The sequence below is a fragment of the Scomber scombrus genome, chromosome 13 (assembly GCF_963691925.1).
Source record: "Scomber scombrus chromosome 13, fScoSco1.1, whole genome shotgun sequence".
In the NCBI taxonomy this organism is placed as follows: domain Eukaryota; kingdom Metazoa; phylum Chordata; class Actinopteri; order Scombriformes; family Scombridae; genus Scomber; species Scomber scombrus.
This window is the reverse complement of record NC_084982.1, coordinates 21555886-21578228: the sequence shown is the minus strand read 5'-3', so window position 1 is coordinate 21578228 and position 22343 is coordinate 21555886. Positions and strand designations below refer to the sequence as shown.

Here is a 22343-nt window from a genome sequence, read left to right as displayed (position 1 = left end):
GTTTGAAGATGTACCATTAATGCCTTAAATTATCTGGTGGACTGTTTTTTCAAAATTTGAAAACACTGAAAACAGTTGATAGGAAATGTGCAGGTGCTTGTAAATGAATATTAGTGATCTTTATAAAAATATATATTGAGTACATTGTACATAGCCAATGAATAATGTCTGTAAAGATACACTACTGTAGTGTTTTCCATTGGCATACAGACAAATATACAACAGACATAAACCTGATATGTGTTTGAGTTTGAGTTTATTTTATTTCGATCAGCAAAAAAAAAAAAAAGAAGAAAACCACAAAAAAGAAAACAGTAACACATCCCTCTAACAGGGCTGCATGGCTGATCGAAAGGGTCAGGGCTGAAGCTGTAAAGTCTAAAATATGAATGTTGCTAATGGTTGTTTGTAGTGTACACAGTAGGTTAATGAAGTCACACAAAATCAACATTTAAACATATTTTCAGCCTCAGTCATACAAACTGTTTTCAGTTTTATGTGCAGTGCACTACTACCGCAAAATAACACACAAACATAAACATTGAATATACAGAAATTAATGGACATGTCAAATGAAAGTATAAAGTAAAGTATATTTCAAATGATTGATTTTTGTGTGTTGATACACCCACAAAAAGAATAGACAACTAGTTGATGGAATCTCTTTAATTACTGTCCAAAACATGTAGTTATGAATTACAACAGAAGCCTGGTCACCACCTGGTCCCCAGGTTAGTCCAGTAAGTACAGAGACATAGGGCTAGGTAGGAGAGACACATGAATAAAGCAAACACCGGATGGCACTGGGTGAGATAAACAAGGGCTACAGATCATGTGTCAGGTTAAACTGAACATGCTGATAAGTTGATTTTCAGTGAAAACAAAAGAGGGAGATGGGCCTCCAAGATTTTGGTAGATGGTAAGGCTCGTAATTAAGTTCCTGCTAGTTTATTTTTGATTTTCACATTTTCTCCTCCTCCTTGGGTCTGGACATCTGCCTGGTCCTAATGGAACACACAATATGTTAATCATTTAGTGTAATATTTTAGATCTGGTTAGCATACAGATTTCATTTAACTTTCCTGCAACAAATACACCACGGAGTTAACAATGCCAAAGCTTTCTGTGTGTGTGTGTGTGTGTGTGTGTGTGTGTGTGTGTGTGTGTGTGTGTGTGTGTGTGTGTGTGTGTGTGTGTGTGTGTGTGTGTGTGTGTTTGTGTGTCTGTGTGTGTCTGTGTGTCTGTGTGTACTGTGGAGTGTGTTTCTGTCTTCACCTGGCAGAAACAGGTGGCAAGATAATAATGCGGGGGTGCACTGTGAGGGAAAGCTCTCCTTTGACAGCTTCCATCATCAGATTCTGGAGGGTGTTCAGCAAAACATCTTCACTTATGTCAGCAGACACATGTCGAGTGCTCAGTGTGGTTTCTGTTTTGAGTCTGTTCCCTGAACATCCTGCAGTCCCATCATTGTCCACTGTGCTGTGCTGTTCGTTCAGTTCAGCCTTAGTCTCGTTCAACAGAACTTGAGGTTGGGGTGTAGGGGGTAGGGCCTGCTGGTAGGTGACGGGCCTGGAGGCCAAAGTAATCAGAGACTGGGCGAAGGCTTCATCTTCCAGTATGTCTCTGGAGCATCAGAGGAAGAGAGAGGGAGAAAGATGAAATATACACACACACATACAAACATAACTTATTTATTGTTACAACTGCTCTAAACCTAAATGTAAGTCCAACCATAACCATAAACGTTGAATGAGAGTCTTTACTTTATCTGTTACCTGCATAGAGAATTGAGTATGTGTGTGATGATGTCTTTCTCAGGGCTGTGGGTGTTTGTCTGTGGAGGCTGCCCAGCAGGGAGGGGTGTGCCGGACAAAGTGGTTTCAGGCTTCTGGGACTGGAGGCATCTTAGCATAGCAACACAGATGAAACATTATTGCTACAAAAGTGCATATGAAGTTTAAGTCAGGGTCTTCTGAAACCTGATTTTCTTCGTCACAATTTATTTCCTAAATATAAAATACATTTATGTATTATAAGTGACATTCAAAAGTCTGGGTTTTGCTTGGTGATGCTTAGTGTGTACTTCCAAGTAATGCTTTACCTATAATGTTTATTGAACTGGTCGGGGAAGTGTGTGAGGAACTCCAGAGTATCGTGGGAGTGTGCTGTAACCTCCAGATGTAGCAGAGCAGGTTGAGGCGGTTCAGGGCGCCTCCATACTTTCACTGTTTCGCGCTGTGCCCGCCGTTCAGCTTTTGTTAGCTTGGTACATATAGTGCCCAGTGTTTCACAACTACTACTGGCACAGATAGGAGGAAGAGTCTGGATGTGAGAGAAAGCAAGACATAGAAGCGCAGTCAACATAAATTAGTGCATCATAAACTCTCAAAGGTTTAAATTTGTTCCTGCACTGTTACTTATAAATTCATTTGAATAATGTGCTATAATCATCATACACAGGTATCCTGCAATCTATCAAATGGATTTAGTTTACTTTGGTAGCGTTACACTGCTGCTGATGATTATGCAGTCATAAAAATACATAATCTACAGCAGTGAAAAACTGATTCACAGGGAAATATACACCAGGAATGAAAATGAAAATGAGGCGTCTCATTAAAATTCTAGCAGTCACCTTATATCTCCTGAGTGATGGCCCTTTTCTTAAGGGAGCAGCTACAGGTTCCTGTAATGAGACAAAAGGTGAAAACTGTGAAGAGGGCAGTCCCATTATCATCCAATATATGACAATTTGTTTGAGTTAGGATTTCATCCATCAAACCCCTCGGCTTTCTGTAAGGTCTTTGTCCATAATAGTGAATTCATCTTGCTGTCTCTTTTTCTCTTGCTCCCAGCGCTGCAAAGCATCATGATACTGAACCAGTGCTGCCTCCTGAGTAACCTGCGGATTAGGTTGAGATGAGAGGAAGAGAGAGGAGATCAGGGAAGAGGAGAGGAGGAAAGAGGGAATAAAATGTGTATTATCCATAGTTTGACTTAAAACTATAGCTCGCCAAACCAGGACTAAAATATCAGTGAATATTGGACTTAAATTCACCGGCTCAAGAACACAAAATCCCATGCCACTTTATTTCTGCATTAGCACTGATGTGGTACCTGACAGATGAGATCCAGTCGATAAATGGTGGGGTAGTCAGTACATGTGAAGGTAAGGACACAAAGAACTCTCTCCTCTGGACACAGACTGCATTGTTCTGGATGGATCTGCACCACCTGTTGCAACACAAAATAGACAAGCAAACCTGGTCAGTACCTGAAATTCTGAATAGACGTGGCACACAGACAAAGTAAACTTTCCTGTACCTGTTGATTGCTCTGCTGGACCAGGTCCCATGAACAGTAGATGGTGTCTCTGCGGGACACATTGGTGAGGAAGAAGATTCTTGAGCATTGTGAGCAGACAGGTATTTCACCTAAAGAGACACTATCCTCGGACAGGAGCACCATCTACACACAGGGACACACACATGCTGGGATGAACACATACATAAAGCCCCAAATGGTCAAAAACATAAAGACAAGAAGACTTATGATGACTAAACTGTCGGTATTCAGCACAATCTGAATTATGTTAGATGAAAATGAAAATAGTTTGAGTGTTTCAGTGTCTCACCTGTCCCGGGAAGGGCACCCTCTGCACACAGGGTACAGGGGGCTTAGCCTCACTGCATTTAAATGGGTTTGAGGAGCCCATTGTTGGAGAATCTAACCCACATCCCTCAAACTTCACCAGTGTGGAGTCCCCATCTTGGATGTGGATAGGAACATCCATCTGAAAATACACAACCACGGACAAGACTCAAAATCACAGAAAAGAGAAAAGGAGTGTTTTATACTTGTTTAGTATCTGAGTTTCTTTGACAGCTTGATTCCTAAATTGCTATGTCACTGACTATAACAATGCTACAAGAGCAAAACACAAAACACTAAAGTAAAATAGAGATGAACATGTGACCACAGTTACATACTACTTCTCTAAAAGGCTTTATAAAGGGATGAAAAGGATAAATATTAAGAAGAAAGCAGAAGGTAGGCGAATATAGCTCCATTCATACATAGTACATCTTGGCCTCCAATGGTGAGAAGATAAACTCCAGCATGGCTGTGTGCCCTGGTGGGACCAATCCCTCTGGATTGAGGCAGCAAAGCACTGGATGATTAAAGTTGTCCACCTGTAGCTGTAACAAAACAGCTGTATCCACTTCGTAATGGACTGGCACTGCACCACCATTGTATAATTCATACACCTACAGGACAACCAAAGATGAACACGTTTTGGCAAGACAAACTCAGGTTGTAATGTTAAGTAGTGTGTATTAATAGTTATAATAGAGAGTAAGACATTCCAGTCTGAAAAGCACTGGCCACCAAACAAATGCATAACAGAAAGTCTGTAGTACAAAACCTAATACACAATATCAATTTTGTTTTGGTAAAATTAGCTCAGGTAGCTCAGGCTGCTACTGTATTTACCAATTTATCTTTGTAGGAAAACATTGAAAAGATTTTTTATGTTACTTGGTGGATCACATCTATGTTATTGAGGTTCTCAATGGAAAACAATGCTGCAAGTTAAATATCTGGAGAAATCCGTCAAGGCTGTTACACTAAGTAGGGGTTAATATATGAAATATTATATAATAAGTGTGAAATATATATTTCAATTCACTGTAAATAGGTGATTCATATGGATTTAATGTTAAAATTAAACACACACCTGGCTTGGAGGATTTAAATCCCCAATAGTTACAGGAGCGAGGACATGTCGATTGGAGGCAAAGTGGAGATATGGTCTGTCTCTCTCCACTGTCACCCCCTGAAAGTTCAGCTGCACACAGAAACACAACACAAGTACATGGAGTACAAGTCTAAAGAGGTCACCATACTTAGTGATACATCACAACTATTTGTGCAACGGAATTAAAAAGAACAGTTCATTATGGCAAAGAAACATAATCATTTTGTTTATACGGTTACCATTAAAGAAAATGTAACAGCTGTTTTGCTTGAATAAATAGTCTCATGTAAGTTGTCAGGAGCTCTGCCTTACCAAGATCTCTCTGCCATAAGAGAGTTTAAACACGATGGGAAACTGATCCGTCCCAGCAAAGTCATGGCTGTGAAGGACAAAGTGATAATTATTTGTATTATTATTTTTGATCACATTATAAGTGTCATCACATAGCTACAAGATCTGCCATTCTGCTACAAAGACATAATTTCTTATCATTTCAGTTTCCATGCTAACCTGAATTGTCAAAATAATCAAATAAATACATTAAAGCTTCATTGCTACTTCCAAAATTATCACATTTTTTGACCTGGACACCAGTCTGTGTTGTATTCTGTGAAATAATGTCTGACCTGTAGCTGAAGTGCACTGCCCTCTGCTGGCCAGGGAGCAAAGTACCAGAACGAGGATAAATGCTGAAAAGCTGGTTGTCCTGAACCTGCCAATAAGATTAAGATATTTGTGATGGGGTCTGTATCTTTTTTTCTTTAATGCAAAATATCATATGCTGAAATATCTGAATCTCTGTAGATTTTAATCATATAGTGGTGATATTTTAAATTCAAAACATTTATTCATGTTTTTAGATAAATATATGAAATGTCTGACCTTCATGTGGTACAGTTCAGTGCTGCTAAACCGTCCTGTCTCGGCCCAGTACTCCAACTCTATCTGTTGGTCCTCTGGAAATAAGAATGTCCTAAAAGGAAGCCAAACATCAGTACATCAGTAGAACAAATATTTTCAAATATTCCCTAACTATTCTTCTGACTATCAGTCTGTTATATCTTTACTGTATACATAAATTGAACATTTTTAACAAGTGTAAGTGTAAAAAGAGTGCTAAATGCAATTATCTTTGACTTGAAGTGTCTGTACACTCTACAGTCTGTTTTATTACTCACCAGTCTACAGGGATGGAGCCAGGGTTGTGAAACATCAACACAATAGTAGAGGGGTGTGAATTCAGCGGAGCTGAGCTGAAGTTAAAATCCAACAAGACTTTGGTAAAGGTGGAAGGACAAGAGCGCAAACTAGAGACAGGGACAGAGACAAAGTAAAGGTATTATGTATATTTTTTTGACTTTACTTTTGTAAACAATAAACAATTCAAAGTAAGATTGTGAAATTGAAATCCAACAGAAACTGGATGGATTTCAAGACACAGTAAGCTCTCATGGTTTTCTGTTGTTTTCCTTTTTTTCTAAGTATAATGTTTAATTGAGTATAGTATATTCTGCCACAAACCTGTGCCTGGTGGGGGTTCTGTAAGTGAGTTCTACAGTGGAGGGGTTGGAGAGTAAATGCTCATTGAGGCTGTCCAATGAGAAGAGTTTCCACAGATGCAGCTTGTTGAGCCTGCCCACACTGCCACTACATACTGCATCAGTCACCTGTAGGGTGGGGAACACACCCTTAGTGCGCACTTCACACACTGCCTGCGGAGGGGATGACACAAAGCCTAGGGAGGGAGAGAAAGACAGATATAGAAACACAGAGAGATGAATGTATCATGTGATAGAGAATAAAATAGTAGTATACATTGTGTAATGTGTATGAGAGTGTGTGTTTTCTGTCTACCACTGGAGTCCAGTGTCTGGTAACTGATGGTCCATAAGTACTGGGCTCGTCTGCGTGGCCTGACTGTGGATCGGAGCAGCATTTTGGAATGTGAGGCAATGGTTCCCCTCTCACAGTCCAGCTGCAGGGCTAAATGGATCAGATGGGACAGACACTGGTTCAACTAGTTGTGATCAGCAGTCATTTTTATATGAACTGATTAATATCCTAAATATACATGAGAACACCACAAAAGAGAATACCACTTGGCTCAGTTTTAGGGTCATAAATATGTTCCTCATCCTGTAGTATCTGCTGTACAGAGAGACAAAAGGAGACAGGACAGGGGCTGTTGTTCACCAGAGGAACTTCAATTGACCGGTAACTTCCAACCAGAGTCTCCCCCAAATCCACAACTGCTCTCTCTGCCTGAGAAGGGAGCAAACATTGTTTCCAGATCAATGCACGTTACAAAAAGGTGAGGGGAACAGTCATTTGAATTTTCTTAAAAAGTGACTGCACACATGACTATAATCATATGTGCATACACACATAACAAACAAAAATGACAATCACACCTCAATGAAGCCTGTGCAGCCACTTCCCATCACTTTGAGGGTAAGCTGTGACTTGTTACATTCAGGAGTCTGGGTCGGCCAGAAGGTGAGAGTAGGTTTGAGTGTGTATGTCTTCTCTTCCAGCGGACTGAAGGACCATGTCTGTATCTGTAACATCAGCCAGTATAAACAATAGTAAATATAAGTAAATATAATCAGTTGCTCAGTAAACTTCTTCAAAAAGTTGCAAAATCACTGTCTGCATAAGCTTGTGTGTGATCCTTTCAGTTTCTCACTGAGCTCTCATTAGGATGCAGTTCACCAGCATCTGGTTCAACAAAGATAAGCTCCTGGTCTGACTCTGGAATGCTCCACTGGAACCTATCATAAAGGACAATCACAGAAAACCAGCTGCAGAAAAGATTAATGACGCTTGGATAAGTCCAGACTACAAACAATACACTGAAAAATGTAAGAAATACATAACCAGAATAACAACCATTGGATAACAACTGTTATAAATCAGACAAAAAATTAACCGTAGAGGCAGGCGGCTGAGGTTTCTGAGATGGTGGGTGCGCTGTGTCTGTGAGCCCACAGCTGTAGGCTGGAAATATAAACTGCCGTCTCCTTCCAGAGACACACAAAACTTTTCCACCATGTTAAAAACTGCCAGTTCCTAAAGGAGACAGAGACATATGCACAGATAGTGCTGTCAGGTACAAACCTGAAAGCACAGTGTAGATGTGTCTTACTCTTCTTGTCCTCTGTGTTTATGTGTGTACCTGCGTGTGTTTAGCTGCATTGAGCTGCAGTTGAAAACTAAATCCCTGTTTGGGACTGTCTTCTGTGGGAGTTGTTTTGAGGGTGAGGATTTGGTGATCCCCTGGCTGGATCAAACCGCAGCTCGGCATTACAGATACTGATGCCAAGGTGGGGTTTGAGTTGTGGTGTGGGTTCAGACAGAAAGTGAGCGGCAGGTCTCCAACATTCTGGAGGAGCACTGTTCGAGAGCAAAGAACACCCAGGCCTGGAAAAACCTAGAAAGAACAACATATTAGTGTTATAATGTCCTTTATACTGCTTCAACAGGAAGTTTTAGTTTGACAAGGTACAGAATGTTTTTTGAGGGAGACGATGAAATGCATCAGCTGAAATACCATTGTCATCTGTTATTGTTTATTCAGATTATGGCAAAACTCTTCTTTGTTGTGCTTGTGCCTCACCACTTGATGGGGCTTAAGGGAGCAGCATGGGATAAAGTGCTCTTTGCCTGGCTGGAAGGAGTGGCCAACGACTCTGACAGTCACACAGCAGGGAGGACACAGCAGTCGTTCCTCAGCAGGATGACTGTCCTGCTGCATAAAATAGGTTAGTGGCAGCAAATGAGTACAATTTGATAGTTGTTCATACAGAGAACAAATAAGAATATACCTCCACATAATAATGAAATTACTTTCTTTTCACTATATTCATTAAAAAAATCAAGGCACCATTGCTTGTTGCAATGGATTTGTTTCAGTTGTTTTTCTTCCAGTTATTACCTTATAGTATGCAAAGCACTCAAGTTGAGCTCCATGCAGAGTATTGAGCTGCTCAGGGTTATACGTCACTCTGAATGAGGTGGACTTCAGTGGAGCCAAGTCAAATGACAACGGAGAGATAGAAAATGGAGAATCTTGGGCAACAGTCCACACCAGGCTGGAATAGGAAAACATACAATAGAAGTCAAGCGATATACACGATATACATTTAAAACAAATATTCTAGAGAAGTCACAAATAAAAGGCAGACAGTGGTACCAGAGTTTCCGTCTGGTGTGGTTGATAATTGAGACAGCCTGAGAGGAAGTGGATGAAGTAGACAGGGAGGAGGGCATTTTGTGATTAAACAGCAGCTCATTGGGCACCACAGATACATGCGGAGACAATGAAGATGAAATGGAAGAGAGAGGATCCATGCTGCCCTGGTTTTGGTAATAGTTCTCTACGGGAGTGCTCGACACAACATCAGCACTATCTGGTCTTTGGTTTGACTGTTAAGGGTGACACAGAAAAACACAAAGTAAGCAAGATGGACAAAAAGAGATAGTAACACATCTCTCTTTGGCACCGTACCTCCTCCAGTGGGCACAGGACCTCCTGCTGGTCTAGTTGTATATTATTCTCTTGCTGCATATCAGTGAGAGTGTCTGGTGGGTCCTGTCTACTGTACCAATGAGACCTGTACATAACCAAGTGTTCCGGTTTCAGTACAGCTGGTTTCTGGAGCTCTGAGTGACAGGTTCCAATCAGGTCAAGGAACTCAGGGTCCTACAAGAGGAGATTGATAATGTAGGTAGGTAGATTGAATTAAGTCTTAATGATGTTTATGTTCACATTTATGTTCTCCTACCCTGTGCAGTATGAAACACACCACTCTCCTGTGGTGTGCGAAAGTCTGTGTGGGCCTGTACACTGCCTTCACTGTTGTACGGCTATGTGGGTGTACGGTGCCACTTGCTGGCTGTATGCTGAACACACTGTGTCCGCTACAGTCAAGATCCCATTGGTAGATAGCCTCAGCAGGTGAAGAATTGACTAGCTCCACTGTCTGTACAACTGCTCCTCTTTCTTCAACACAGCCAAAATCCACCACAGATGATGACAAGGAAACTTTGGGACCTAGTAACAAAAAGAAATAGTTTTAAACACATGCATCTAATTCTAGATTCTACAAACTCCCCTTTTAAATAAAAACAAGTTAAAAAATATGCAAGTGGGGCTTGCATTTATCTGTCTTTTTAAGATTGCAAAATAAAAACATTTTCATTGTATATTTGTCTGTGTGTGTGCCTTTCTGTGTGCCCCCTACCTATACAGTTTCCAGTGAGTTTGAGCAGGGTTTTGTTGAGTGCCCCTCTACACTGTAGAGACAAATTCTCGACAAAGACAGTATCAACTGCAGCAGGAGTATAGGTGACTGTAACCTGTAGTGATCCGCCAGGTGCCACCTTCCCCCTAGTAATATCACAACTGAACTCTGACCCCAATAAAGGCACTCCACCAGACAGTCTTGAAAGAGAGAATGTCACAGTTACCTGGAGGAGAGAGGAGGAGAGGCTAATGAGAGGTGAGGCCACTGACAGTTTATGTGGCCATTTGTGCATATTTTGGGCGCTACTCACAGGGGAAGGGTTAAAGATGTCAAAATATTTCTGCAAACTTTGGCCAACTGCCACAGAGCCAAAGTGCAGCACTAAACCACCCTGTTCACTTTCATTCTTGTTACTCTTATTTCTCAGCTGAAGACATGGGTATTTGGCTGAAAAAGAAAGCAGACAATTGTTTCCATTATTTTAGCATATAAAATAAAAATTGCAATTTAAACACATATGGAACATCTCTGTTCAGATTTGCACAGTTTTACACAGTCAGACCTGAGAACAGCTTGATAAAATCAGTGTTCATAAACATAATCGAGTAGTAGAGTTATACTTGAAAGATTTGCTTTTTGTGCTTCCCAACCAAGCGTACTTAAATATACTTTTAAACATTTTATTCTAATAACATTACAGATGTAACCAAATCATCTTGAAAGCAATTTACAGTCTTAGACTTTGTTTATACAATTTATTTATATCACAAACTGTGTCCTCAACAATAATTATTTAGAAACTAATTTATGGTTCTGCTGTTAATGGTACCTAGTCCCTGCAGCAGCACAGTGCAGCAGCTTTCTGTCTCATCTCCCTCTTCTCCAAATGTGCAGTAGGCCTGTTGCTGGTACACTAGCGCCTCTTGTGGTTGGAAGACAACAGTGATGTGACAGCCCTGGCCAGGCTTCAAAAAGCCTTGCTCAGGCCTCAGCTGGAAAGGTGCAGCACACTCCCACTGGAAGCATGTCTGGAGTTTGCTGAGTGAAGTGGGAGAGGGAGAGTTAAAATGAGAAAGAGGAGAGATTTTAACATAATTTGCTTTTCTTCAAAAATGTATGTAACATGAACTCAAACACACAAATACTTAAAATATATTCATATAAAACATATTCTATTCAGAGAAAGTGTGTTCAAACATCTAACTAGTCCTATATATACTGTATATAATAATGGAATATATTATACTATTTTCCTTATTCACTCCCAAGTTATTCATTCCTCCTGCTTTTCCTCATTTCTTTCAAACACAATAGTATGTACCTGGCATTTTTGAGCAGGAAAGTAGTATGTGTGGAGTGCTGAACAGCACAGAGTGGCAGTAGCACAGAGTCAGGCACCTCCAGGGCATGACAGGGAATGATGGCACGGAGACATACCTGGAAGCTGCCATCTTTACTTTGGAACTCAATGCTGTCTTCATATTCACACTGTCCCAAGTAGTCAAATAGACAAAACACAAACATTACATAGACAGACAGCATTAAAAAGGAAAGGCTGATTATTTTATATAATATTTTTATATGAGTAACCATCATTCATTTCAATATCCATATATGATTTCTGGGGGGATGCGGGTGGTTTTGTTCACACAACTTTCATTCATTCAGTCATTAAAAATATGTCACTTAGCACGGTGTTACATAATGGTCTAGATAGGATTTGTTTTGTAATTATTGAGAGTAACAGTATCTGAACATTTTTAAAGGTGAGACTGCAAGTACTTGGCACACCCCTAGTCCAAGAATACAAAATGTACACCCACATTTGAAATTCCTAGGGCATAAAACTTACAAAATACTGATAAGATCTATTAATTTATGCAAAATTGTGATGTTTTACCCTTTGGAGTGGTCTAAAGGTGATTGGTATTGAGAAAGAAGTCCCTGGGCTGACAGCAATTATCTGGGGAATCGAGATGGTGAAGAACCTGGACACTGGAGGTCTGTGAAGGGGCAAAGACATGATATGTTAGCCTGTGGACACTCATCATATTTATATTGCTTGGTTTGGGAGTAAACAATAACCTTTAAACTGTATATGTTTGTGTGACACTAAACCTCATACAGTGTGTATATGTGTATGTTTGTGTGAGACCTTAAGTTTAGCTTCTGCAGCTTGCTGTGGATGTTTTTTATCACTAATGTCTTCATGAACTCTTTTCCAAAGTCCCAGTCCTCCCAGACCAGCTCTGGCCTCGTTTCCAGTCCTAGGAAGGAGCTTCTTTGACTGGACACTTGTCGCAGGTGCTCTGCTCCCTGTTGCCTATACTGATTCCCCGAATGCTGACATGTGAGGCAATGCAGAAGATGTAAGATTTGGAAAAGGAAACAGATAAATACTATATATTAGTATTAAAAACGTATTGTACAGCTGAAACAGCAGCACAGTTGCTTTTCATGTGTGAAAACGTTGGATAGTATAGTAGGAACATATGGCAAGTACTGTAGTTAAGCACAATTTTAAGGTACGTGTACTTTACTTGAGTATTTCCATTTGATGCTACTTTATACATCTACTCTACTACATTTCAAAGGGAAATTTATTTGACAGCTTTAGTTAATATTGAGATGAAGATTATACAATAGATAATATAACAAGCTTTTAAAATACAACACATTTCTAAAGATGAAACCATTTTCAGCCTTATTAGTTTAGAACCTCTAAACTTCTCACGTGGTTGTCATAAATGTTTAAATGATCCAAAATTTCACGAAAAGTCAAAGATTAGAGAAACACTCCAAAAACTGAAAATAGATGTGTGTATCAAAACTTTGTCTTTTCTTCTTTCCTCTCCCATTAATAATCTCACAACCATTTGCCATTTGAAAGCTGTAAAAACACCAGCAATACTTTTTCCTAAAGTGACCCACAGTACACAAAAATGGAAATAAAATGCATCATTTTCTATGTTTCTGTGCAGCTGATACACATTTTTTTATACATGCAAATGTACAAGTAGGACCTTTATTTATATGTTGTTGTATTCTTCATATTCTATGAAATCTTCTCCTGGACCATAAAATAGTGATTGTGAATGTCTTTTATTCCATAAGACTAATCAAACATTTATTAAATGACTGATGAGGAATTGGTGTAGAGACTAATTACGAGTCAGAATATGAACAATATGTAAGGGTTAAGTAGTTCAAACTATTTGCACCCCCATTAGATACGATAATAACAAATCAAGGCTAAAAACTCACCTATTCAGACTTGCATACCCCACTTAACATGAACTCCACTACCTCACCTTACTGTTTTGTCTGTTCTACACTGTCTTTTATCTGTTTTGTTTCTTATTGTTTTGTTTATTATTTACTGTTTTGTTTATTAATTGTACAGTGTCCTCGAGTGCCCAGAGAGGCGCCTTCAAATAAAATATATTATTATTATTATTACACATTGCACTGATGATTCAGTATTAATAATCTAATGATGTCATAATAATATATCAGTCAGAGGGACTTTCATTTTAATACTGTTATTTTGCAGCTAACACTTTTGTAATATGAGTATTCTTACATTGCTGAATTGGTACTATCGCTTTTATTAATTTTTCCACCATTGCAAACCATGTACTCAGCGTGGGATCATTTTACACCTCAGTTAAGCACACATACAGTATCTGTTTGGCTACAAAAAGGAAAAAAACAGGCAAAAAGTCATTAGTGCTGACAAGCTGCTGCAGGTGTTTACTTTGATATCTTTCCCCGAGGTGGAGGGCTTCCATGGTGCGCCTGTTCCCAAATGGTCTGGACCCCGAGTCTCAGCTAACATGACTGGAGAGAGAGGGAAACAAAATGCAACCAACAGTGATACAGTAAAGCTGCAAATGCTGCAGGCTATCTGGCGTTGAACGTGTCATAAAATACCCTTAAAAATTAGACGGGCAATCACTTTAACACCGATAACTGTTGGTCAATCCGAAAAAACGCACATTTACCTCCTTTAAGCTGGAAAACAATAACAATATACTACATTTGAGTTGTGAAAGGCCCGCTAACAGCAGCCACAGGAGCAGTTTTAACTAGTTTGTCGTCCACTGCGTTTCCCTGGCAACGAAGAACTGTTTGTGTCGCCATAGCAATTAGCCTACGGCAACTCAAGAAGAACATATGCGATTCGCGAATTGGTAATATTTATAATATTACCAATATTTATAATATTACCAATTCCCCAACACTAAGTTCCCCAACACTGACTCTCAGTTTTGGGTAACTATTTAACGGCGTTACGTAATTTAATTACAAAATACATGTAACTGTAATCCGTTACAGTTAATGTAACTGTAATCCATTACAGTTACTGAGGAAAAAAAGTGTAGTTAATAAATTACAGTTACTTATGAAAATGTTGATGATTACAAACGGGGTTACATCTGAAGTCAGACCGTTTTTGCTTTGAGAATTTTTTCCTCATTTTTTAATATTTAACCTGTTACAAAATTTCTGTTTTTAATTTTTTGAAATCAATGTTGCTTTTTTTGAACACACATGGGCCTAAAAGGTGCCACACTACCAATTAAGCCCATGTCAGACTTTTGACTTTTTTTCATAAAATATCTTTATTTTATATTCCAAAATCTACATGAACTAATAAATACATTTTCAAATGAGAGATACCTCTTGTTTTATAAGAAATGATCTCCCTTATAAATCATGTCAGTATATATTTCGGTGCTTAACGGGTGCACTTACCCTGCAGAGCTGAAAACTGCTGATAAAAAGTTGTTAGAAAATTAGAAAAGTAATAAAAAAGTAATCAAATATAAGCTACATAACTTTGATTAAGTAATTTAAATAGTTACATTACTTATTAAATTTTAAATAGGGTAACTACTAGTAATCTGTAACCTATTACATTTCCAAAATAACCTTCCCAACCCTGATGAGAGTATGGCTAAAATGCTTTAACCCACAAATTAAAAAAGCACAGACATCATTCATTTCATTCACTTTGTCAGTCTGAACTTTTTTGGATCTGCACAAAGTCATGAATTCAACTTTATTCTTCAAACAATTCCTCTCCACAAAAAAACAACCACTGTTGCATTTAAAGTGGAATATATTAAATTATATAAATGTTAAATTATATTGACAACAACACACTTAATATAAGAAAAGGTTTACAAAATACAGGGGAAAATGTCATACTAATAGTACATTTCAAATACCGTATAGCATGTGCAGCCATTTCTTTCTGTGTGGCTTCAACTGAATATGACATGCAGTTTCAAGAAGATAATACAAAACAAACAGTAGATTATTACACAACTAAAATTCATGACAATATAGTTAAAAAGTACTACAATAAACATAGTAGTGTTTTTCTTGCCACACAAATATAATGCCCTGAAACTTTAACTGGGTCAATATAAATCCATTACTTGTGTCTTCCTAAAAAATATTTAAGGTTTCACATGTTGGTGGAAATGTTTGTACAGCATTTGTAACAGACAAGGAAGCACTGGAAACAGTGTAACACTACTCTCTTTACATCTTCAGTCTCCAAGTTAATTCTTCTTAATGTTTCTTCATGAAAGTGCCATTAATATAATTTTTTACGTACAAGTACATTCATAGATAAATTTGTTTATTGCAGATCACAGGAGAGGGACATTGGCTTTCAATGGGTCTGCACTGCTTAAATCAAAAGTAAATCATGCATATAAAAGTCCATTATGAGTCAGAATTGTTTGTTGGTTTCTAAGTCATAAAACAGATGGATTGCTGGCAATTAAAATATCAAACGTGCAGGCACATAAAGCTGACATTATCCTGGTTTGATGTAATAATTTTTCACACCCAGCTCAATGTGCAGGTGTTAACAAGCCCTTTGTTAATTTAGGAGCTACAGATAAAGTTATGGCATTATTCGGCGGTGGAAAATGAATGATCCACTTCATGCCGCTTTATTTGTCTACCTGATTTCATTGTGCATTGTTTTCTCAAGAGCAATAAACATAAAAAGACGTACAATAAAAGCATGCCGAACTTTATAGCTATGGGAAAACACCAGTTCTTGTTCTTACACCTTCCTCCTCCAGTTCCTCATCTAAATAAGAGCTGTAGTTCCCTGTTTCTCCCCCTGCATGCATCATGACGCCTAAAGAGCCCGAAGAACCTGCCCTCAGATCCTCTATCTCCTCTTTTTCATCCTCGTCCTCCCCTTCAAGCTCCTCTTCATCCTCCAGACTCGAGCTGTGAGAGTCACCCTGAGACTTGGCACTGTGCATCCTGTCTGTGTCAGTCAGCGGAGAAGTTGCTTGTTCCTTGGCTTTGCGACTTCTCTTCCACTTCATACGTCTGTTCTGAAACCAGATCTTAACCTGGTGTAAAGAAAAACAAAAAACAAAACCAACAGGAATCACAATGGTGTTAAGAAATTGTGTTATTCTGAGAAAAACAATGTCTTTTCTTGTTGTCAGAAAGGAGAGGGATGGTAAAATATTGATATTACAGTCAATATTTAAACAAGGCTGGTGATAAACAAAATTAAAACGAGCAGGGACTTGGCAGGATCCATATAGCTGCTTTTAGTTCTGTTAAAGGGCTCTTTCACCTAAATCACGGAACACATTTCTTAACATTTCCCCCAAATGGTATCTAACAGTTCAGCTAAAGTTTTAATTTTGTTTGCTGCACTTTTGAAACATAGACGTTTGCCTGAAGGTGAATGCATTGTCTTTGTGGTGCTCTTAGCACTGATAAAATCCACACCAAAGCAATGTCTTTGAATTCTGGTGTAATATAAATTTTAATTGTTTTCATAAAAGTCCATTCACCTCAAAATCAAAGTGAGTAAAACCAAAACGTTCTATTCTTATTGCTGTATGTTAAAGAAATATTATGAAACTATGAATATTAGTTTCTTTATGCATTTTATAGTCAGCATTCTGTAGCTGCACAACAACAAAATTAATTATTTTTGCTTACCTTAAATCTTACAATTAAAAATACACTATTAAAAAATCACTGATGAAAAGTATATTTTGTATTTTTTTCTTGTACCATATATTTATTATGTCATTTAGCATCTGATATATTTTTGTTTGTAAAGTTTCTGTATATTTTAATAGTGAAAGGGCTGTAATGAATCATACACACATTTCCTAAATTATATGGATGGGAGTTTTTTAATACAAAAAGTGGGTGTGCAAAGAAATGTATGCTGCAGGCCTCTAAACGTTTCACCAGTTCTTCACCTGTTTAAGCATTAAATCTATTCACACTTTTAAAGATGCCATGCAGCATGAAGTCCAGAACAGGGAGGACGTGATGTTGAAAAGGAATGGCCTGTACTAACACAATAAATGTGATATGTGTGATATAATTCACTTACTTGAGTCTCGGTCAGCATAAGTGCAGTGGCCACCTCAAAGCGTTTAGGCCTGGACAGGTACTTGTTGAGCTTGAACTGGTTTTCTAACTCAAGGAGCTGCTGGCTGGTGAAAGCTGTCCTGGGCCTCCGACACTTCCCCAACAAACCTGCTGGGGCCGGACCTGAGAAGGGAAAAGAGCAAGATAGAGGCAGAAAACAAACAGAGAGTGTTTTTTTAACACATTATTATTCCTTTCCTTTTTGTTGTTGCTATTCAAATGTGTATTTATTTATTTCAATGCTCCACACTGCTCTGTTGGAGTGTTTCACTTATGCAGGCCTGTGAGTAAAAGTAAGAAATGCAGAAAGAAAAAAAAAATAATTCCAGAGATTTTTTTCTTCAATTAATCTTCAAATAAATAAATAAGGACCATTAGCTTTGTCTCTATTCCTTTGTTTAGATGCCACAGGCCTACCTGCCTGTATATCTCGCTGCTTATGTCCGTTAATATTATTGCCTTGATGTGAGGATGTGTGAGAGGATATTGCTTTGGAGAGGCAATAAAACATCACAGAGGTCCATTACCTTAATGAAAACCCTGTAAATGTTATCAGTTGATTAAGTAGCAGGTCTATTTCAGGTGTTACCTTTACCATAAATGTTGCACGTTGGTTTTTATGAGATAAATTGTCCTTAAGCGACAGCAGCTCAATGTCACGGTCTTTTCAAAAAAAGGAGGGCCTTTGGGCATAAACATGAAATGGATGCTGGCCTACCACTCACAACCCTGGACAAAAACGTGCCAAAATATAGCACTAGTTTATAAAATATAAAATTATGATATGGTAGCCTGTGTGATCCACATACTTTAATCCGTCAGGAATAGTCCCTAGAACTTACATTTTTAAAGTTTGTGCGTAATTTCGTAAATGCAATTTTATTTTTACAATTATAAGCCTGGTGCCATCATTGAAAAATAAATTAGTTGACACTGAATTAATTATAGTCACGTAATAATTTAAAATTGTTTTTAAAAGCGCAACAGATTGTGCCATTTAAAATATTCGTATCATATCAAGATCAACTCTAATCCACAAATTTAGAAGTAGATAAACATCGTGTGTTTTGGTTCTTTCACCATTTTAATGAGGATATTAAAGTTGTAAGCCACTCACCTCCATACTCTCCGAGTCTGGGTATCATCATCCCGGCTCGAAGCCAAGGCTCCAGCGGGATCGCCCCGGCCATCGAGGACCCCTTCAGATGCTCCGGATATGGCTGGATCAGCTGCGTGAAACCGGGATAGATGAAGGCGGGATGCTGGCCGCCAAACGCCGCCAGAGGGTACATGGATCTCGGGTGCATTCCGAGGAACCCCCCTTGGTGCAGAGCAGTGAATCCTGACTGGGACAAGTTGAAGAGGGGGGACTTTGAGAGAAGTCCTGGCTGGACCTGAGGGGTATTTGTTGGAATTTTGTGAGGAGAGGGCGTCTCGGAACCGCGGTTCGAAACCGGACTGTCGCTTGGGCTCCTGTTGTAGTATAACTCTGGGGACGCACCATCAGTCCTCTGCTCCATATCGTGCGCCAGCAGTGCGTCAATACGAAAGTTTTTGGATTTCTCCATGGTGGTAGTCATCCTGTCCACGAAGTGTCCGATGAGTTTCTCTGAAATTGGCCTCCTGTTCTTATCAATTCCTTATATTCAGTATTGCAATTTAAACATGCCAAAAATGTTCCTCTGATGGACTGAAATTCGTCTCTAATTGTTAAATACAGTATGCAGACTCTTCAAGTCAACAGCTCTGTTGTCAGTCCTCCTCTCCGAAGAAATTTCTTCAATCTGACGCACACCACTTCTAAAAACCACTTCACTCACTTCAACAGTGAGCTGCAAAATTACTCGCACCCAATAGCGCAATAAAGTCTGCTGAGCTGTGATTGGTCAGAGCCCTGGAGCGCAGGGGCAGGGTAAAGGCCGACTCTTTCTTTTGAAGGGTTAATTATAGGCATTCATGCACTCGTGTGTCAGCTTTATGTTTAATTCTACACAACATAGCAAAGTCTGAAGTATCTTCATGATCATTGTGGTAATACTTCTAGAAGTTCTAGTAGGAGATGCTGTTTTAAATTGTAAGAAATATTTTCTTCTTAATTTCAGTCCTTCAAGCATTCACAATCATATTCATAAATGAAAATAAGAATAAGGTGTGTGTGTGTGTGTGTGTGTGTGTGTGTGTGTGTGTGTGTGTGTGTGTGTGTGTGTGTGTGTGTGTGTGTGTGTGTGTGTGTGTGAGTGTGTCTTTTCTTTATGACAGTTTATCTGTTATCAGTCAGACAGTTTGACCTCCTAATCCCTGTTTCAGGTGTGATCGAGGTAAACTTTTCTCACACACACTGTCTAGCAAACACACATTGTATTGGCCGACACATTATGAACATATTCACATATACACATACTCCCCCACACACTTTTTTGGACATAATTACTGTAATCTGACTTTAGCAAGATGAAGTAATTCATCATTTTACAACTTACTCTTCATTAAACTTTATGGCCTGCTAAGGTTGAGAGAAACCTAGCAGTTATCAGCGGTTGCTGTTATGATTATCGGTCATCACCACACCATGGAGCAGATAACGAGGCAGTAAATTGACAGAGTGCAAACTCATTTTCTTTCCCCCCAAACTACAGCCAATGTGTGAACAGGTGACACAAGGTCTTTAAAAAGTTTATTCCCCCCTATAATATGCAATCATCTTACAAAAGGTAGACAGATATGGGCATATGGTTAGCGATACATTGATGAAACTGTGTCTTTTATATTGGCTTCAGCAGTACATTTCATAAATCTAAACCCAGCTTTGCAGGAAACATCTTCCTATCAACTTCAGCTGATTGCCATCTGTCCTGGCAAGTTAATACACTACAAAGACTTAAACTATACTTACATTCTGCATCTGTGTGCTTCTGCCACAGTCTAACCAGTGGTGATTTCCTGCCAGTTCATACAAGACTGATAAGAGACAGTCATAGGTCTGGGAAAACAAACTCCTCTCACCTCGAAGACAAACACAACAACACCTGCTAGACTACCCAACATATAAACTAAACGGCCAATGTGTGCATGCAGTATGTGTGTGCCGGCATGTGTGTATATGTGTGTGTCCATTGAGGCAAATCATTACCAGAGTATGAATGTTTTCAGTTTTTCCAGACATCAAAGTTTTTCAAGTTATTAATTTGTCAATTGTAGTAAAATGACTGCATGAACAATGGATGTAGACAAGATTTAGTGTGATGAACTCATAAATACAGCTGATAAAGTTTCCTTCCTCATTTGACTCATACGGACATACATCAAGAGGCTTTGATGTTTAGTCTCACAGGAGATCCAGGTTACTAATTTACAGGTTATATCATCAATCATTTCTAAGAACAGAAAACCCCATATTACTTTCAGTATTATTCAGGTCTGTCTAGACCACAGAGAGGTCAAAAGAAAAGTTATTTCTGGACTGGAAGCTTTGCAATATGGATGCATTTTGTCAATCTGGAAATTTTAACATGGAAAATGGAAACAACACAGTGCACACTAAACTTGTTCAAGAAAATCTACTCAGTTGTTGCAGTGAAAGTCATTTTTGAGCAAAGATCCACAAAGCAACCTATAACTAAATGGAGCATTACATTTTCCCCCTCCCTTTTCTGATTTTTAGCAGGATGAATTAATTGTAAATTAACAGTTATCAAATTGTACAGTGTAGTAGGCCTACTTATTACAAAACAAGTGGTTTGTTTGTTAGTGATTATGTCATTTTTTCCCCGCTGCCATCCACTATCCACTGGGATAGAAGTGAAGTTGTAAAAGCCTCCTTTAAAGTAATTAACACTCTGTGATCTGTTCTCTATATGAGATAAGGGAGAGTAAATGACATACATGATCAATTAATAAAGTCTGTACAACATATCTTGACAGTGATATCCGAGCACAAATATCGCATTTGAGATAAGGTTCTGTAGTTATAAAGGACACAGACTGTAATTTCACACCACCAAGAGAAATTGTGTCTGATAATATAACGGAATTGGGAATTATGGTCTTTAAGTTGACATGTTAATAACCCTTCACAAAAGAGCCATTGTGTACATACAATCCAGGTACATAGCATTTATCATGTCATAAGTAGATAGGAGTCATACCATGATACTTTGTACAGTAATAATTCTGGTCTGAGGATTAAATGATCAGGTATATGAGGTCCATCTGCTATAGGTCTTGCCTGATTAAAATAGAAACGTCATCAACGTCATTCCTTCATCTCCACCAGCATTTCCAGCAAACCAGGGGTACGGAGTGAGGATCTAAACTAGAGTCCATTGGTCCATAGGTCTGTCGGTGTCATAAAAGTATGTTATAGCACTAAATATTAATGATTAAATGAAAGAATTAAACAGCCCTATAGAGGCCTTCAAAAGCACTGAAGTTACAAAAAGTGACTTCAGGCTGTAACAGATAGATGTAAGTTATGCCTTCTGTGGCTGATTACCAAAAATTTAAAAAAAAAATTAAAAATGCCATGGCACCTACATATTATCCCAAAAAATGCATACACAGTTTGCATGTTGATAATCTTCAAGATTTCTTTTTTTTAAGTGTACTTTTTTTGTCCATTTTAACAACTTATTAGGAGGAAAAATTAAGTCAATATGAAAGCTGATTGACAATTTCATACTTTTCAATGTGTGATTCAAAGTTTTGATATTCTTCAGAATTTGGTACGTTAGCTTTAGCAGGACTTGAGCTGGGTTTTTATTATTCATCATAATTGAATTTAGCAACTTGTGGAAAACCAAGTGAATTAACAAGATTTGGATACATAAAAATGTAATAGTTTTCATTGACAGCAAAGCTAGGGGAAAATGTAATACTAAGTGTAGCTTTGGCAAAGGCTA

At 38.6% G+C, this 22343-nt stretch overlaps 2 protein-coding genes across 2 annotated transcripts; both read right to left on the bottom strand.

Moving 5' to 3' along the window:
* Positions 1-772: 772 nt before the first annotated feature.
* cfap65 (cilia and flagella associated protein 65) lies at positions 773-13843 on the bottom strand. The gene is made up of 34 exons (XM_062431985.1): positions 13763-13843; positions 12161-12348; positions 11906-12008; positions 11327-11493; positions 10835-11043; positions 10316-10452; positions 10003-10228; positions 9544-9812; positions 9267-9461; positions 8952-9184; positions 8694-8850; positions 8376-8507; positions 7935-8189; positions 7689-7828; positions 7446-7530; positions 7171-7317; positions 6856-7021; positions 6614-6742; positions 6281-6494; positions 5938-6066; positions 5642-5732; positions 5386-5471; positions 5072-5138; positions 4739-4849; positions 4077-4268; positions 3635-3793; positions 3325-3468; positions 3118-3234; positions 2783-2902; positions 2636-2686; positions 2102-2322; positions 1776-1904; positions 1276-1623; positions 773-1004 (listed from the first exon to the last, which is right to left on the bottom strand). Exons 1-34 carry the CDS (start codon positions 13841-13843, stop codon positions 962-964), a joined length of 5241 nt encoding a protein of 1746 aa, XP_062287969.1. The 3' UTR covers positions 773-961.
* A 2094-nt stretch (positions 13844-15937) lies between these two features.
* On the bottom strand, positions 15938-19013 carry LOC133993245 (motor neuron and pancreas homeobox 1-like). The gene is made up of 3 exons (XM_062432138.1): positions 18563-19013; positions 17408-17568; positions 15938-16394 (listed from the first exon to the last, which is right to left on the bottom strand). Exons 1-3 carry the CDS (start codon positions 19011-19013, stop codon positions 16068-16070), a joined length of 939 nt encoding a protein of 312 aa, XP_062288122.1. The 3' UTR covers positions 15938-16067.
* Between the last annotated feature and the right edge of the window lie 3330 nt (positions 19014-22343).

What these genes read in the sequence shown, in the direction of transcription:
- cfap65 (XM_062431985.1), bottom strand. Translation starts at nt 13,843, where the DNA reads ATGTTAGCTGAGACTCGGGGTCCAGACCATTTGGGAACAGGCGCACCA. An exon ending in GCAGTGCACTTCAGCTACAG is followed by an intron (nt 5,139 to 5,385) that starts GTCAGACATTAT and finishes TGTCCTTCACAG; the next exon opens with CCATGACTTTGCTGGGACGG. An exon ending in GGGTGCCCTTCCCGGGACAG is followed by an intron (nt 3,469 to 3,634) that starts GTGAGACACTGA and finishes CCCTGTGTGTAG; the next exon opens with ATGGTGCTCCTGTCCGAGGA.
- LOC133993245 (XM_062432138.1), bottom strand. Translation starts at nt 19,013, where the DNA reads ATGGAGAAATCCAAAAACTTTCGTATTGACGCACTGCTGGCGCACGAT. An exon ending in CAGACTCGGAGAGTATGGAG is followed by an intron (nt 17,569 to 18,562) that starts GTGAGTGGCTTA and finishes TTCCCTTCTCAG; the next exon opens with GTCCGGCCCCAGCAGGTTTG. An exon ending in TTATGCTGACCGAGACTCAA is followed by an intron (nt 16,395 to 17,407) that starts GTAAGTGAATTA and finishes TCTTTACACCAG; the next exon opens with GTTAAGATCTGGTTTCAGAA.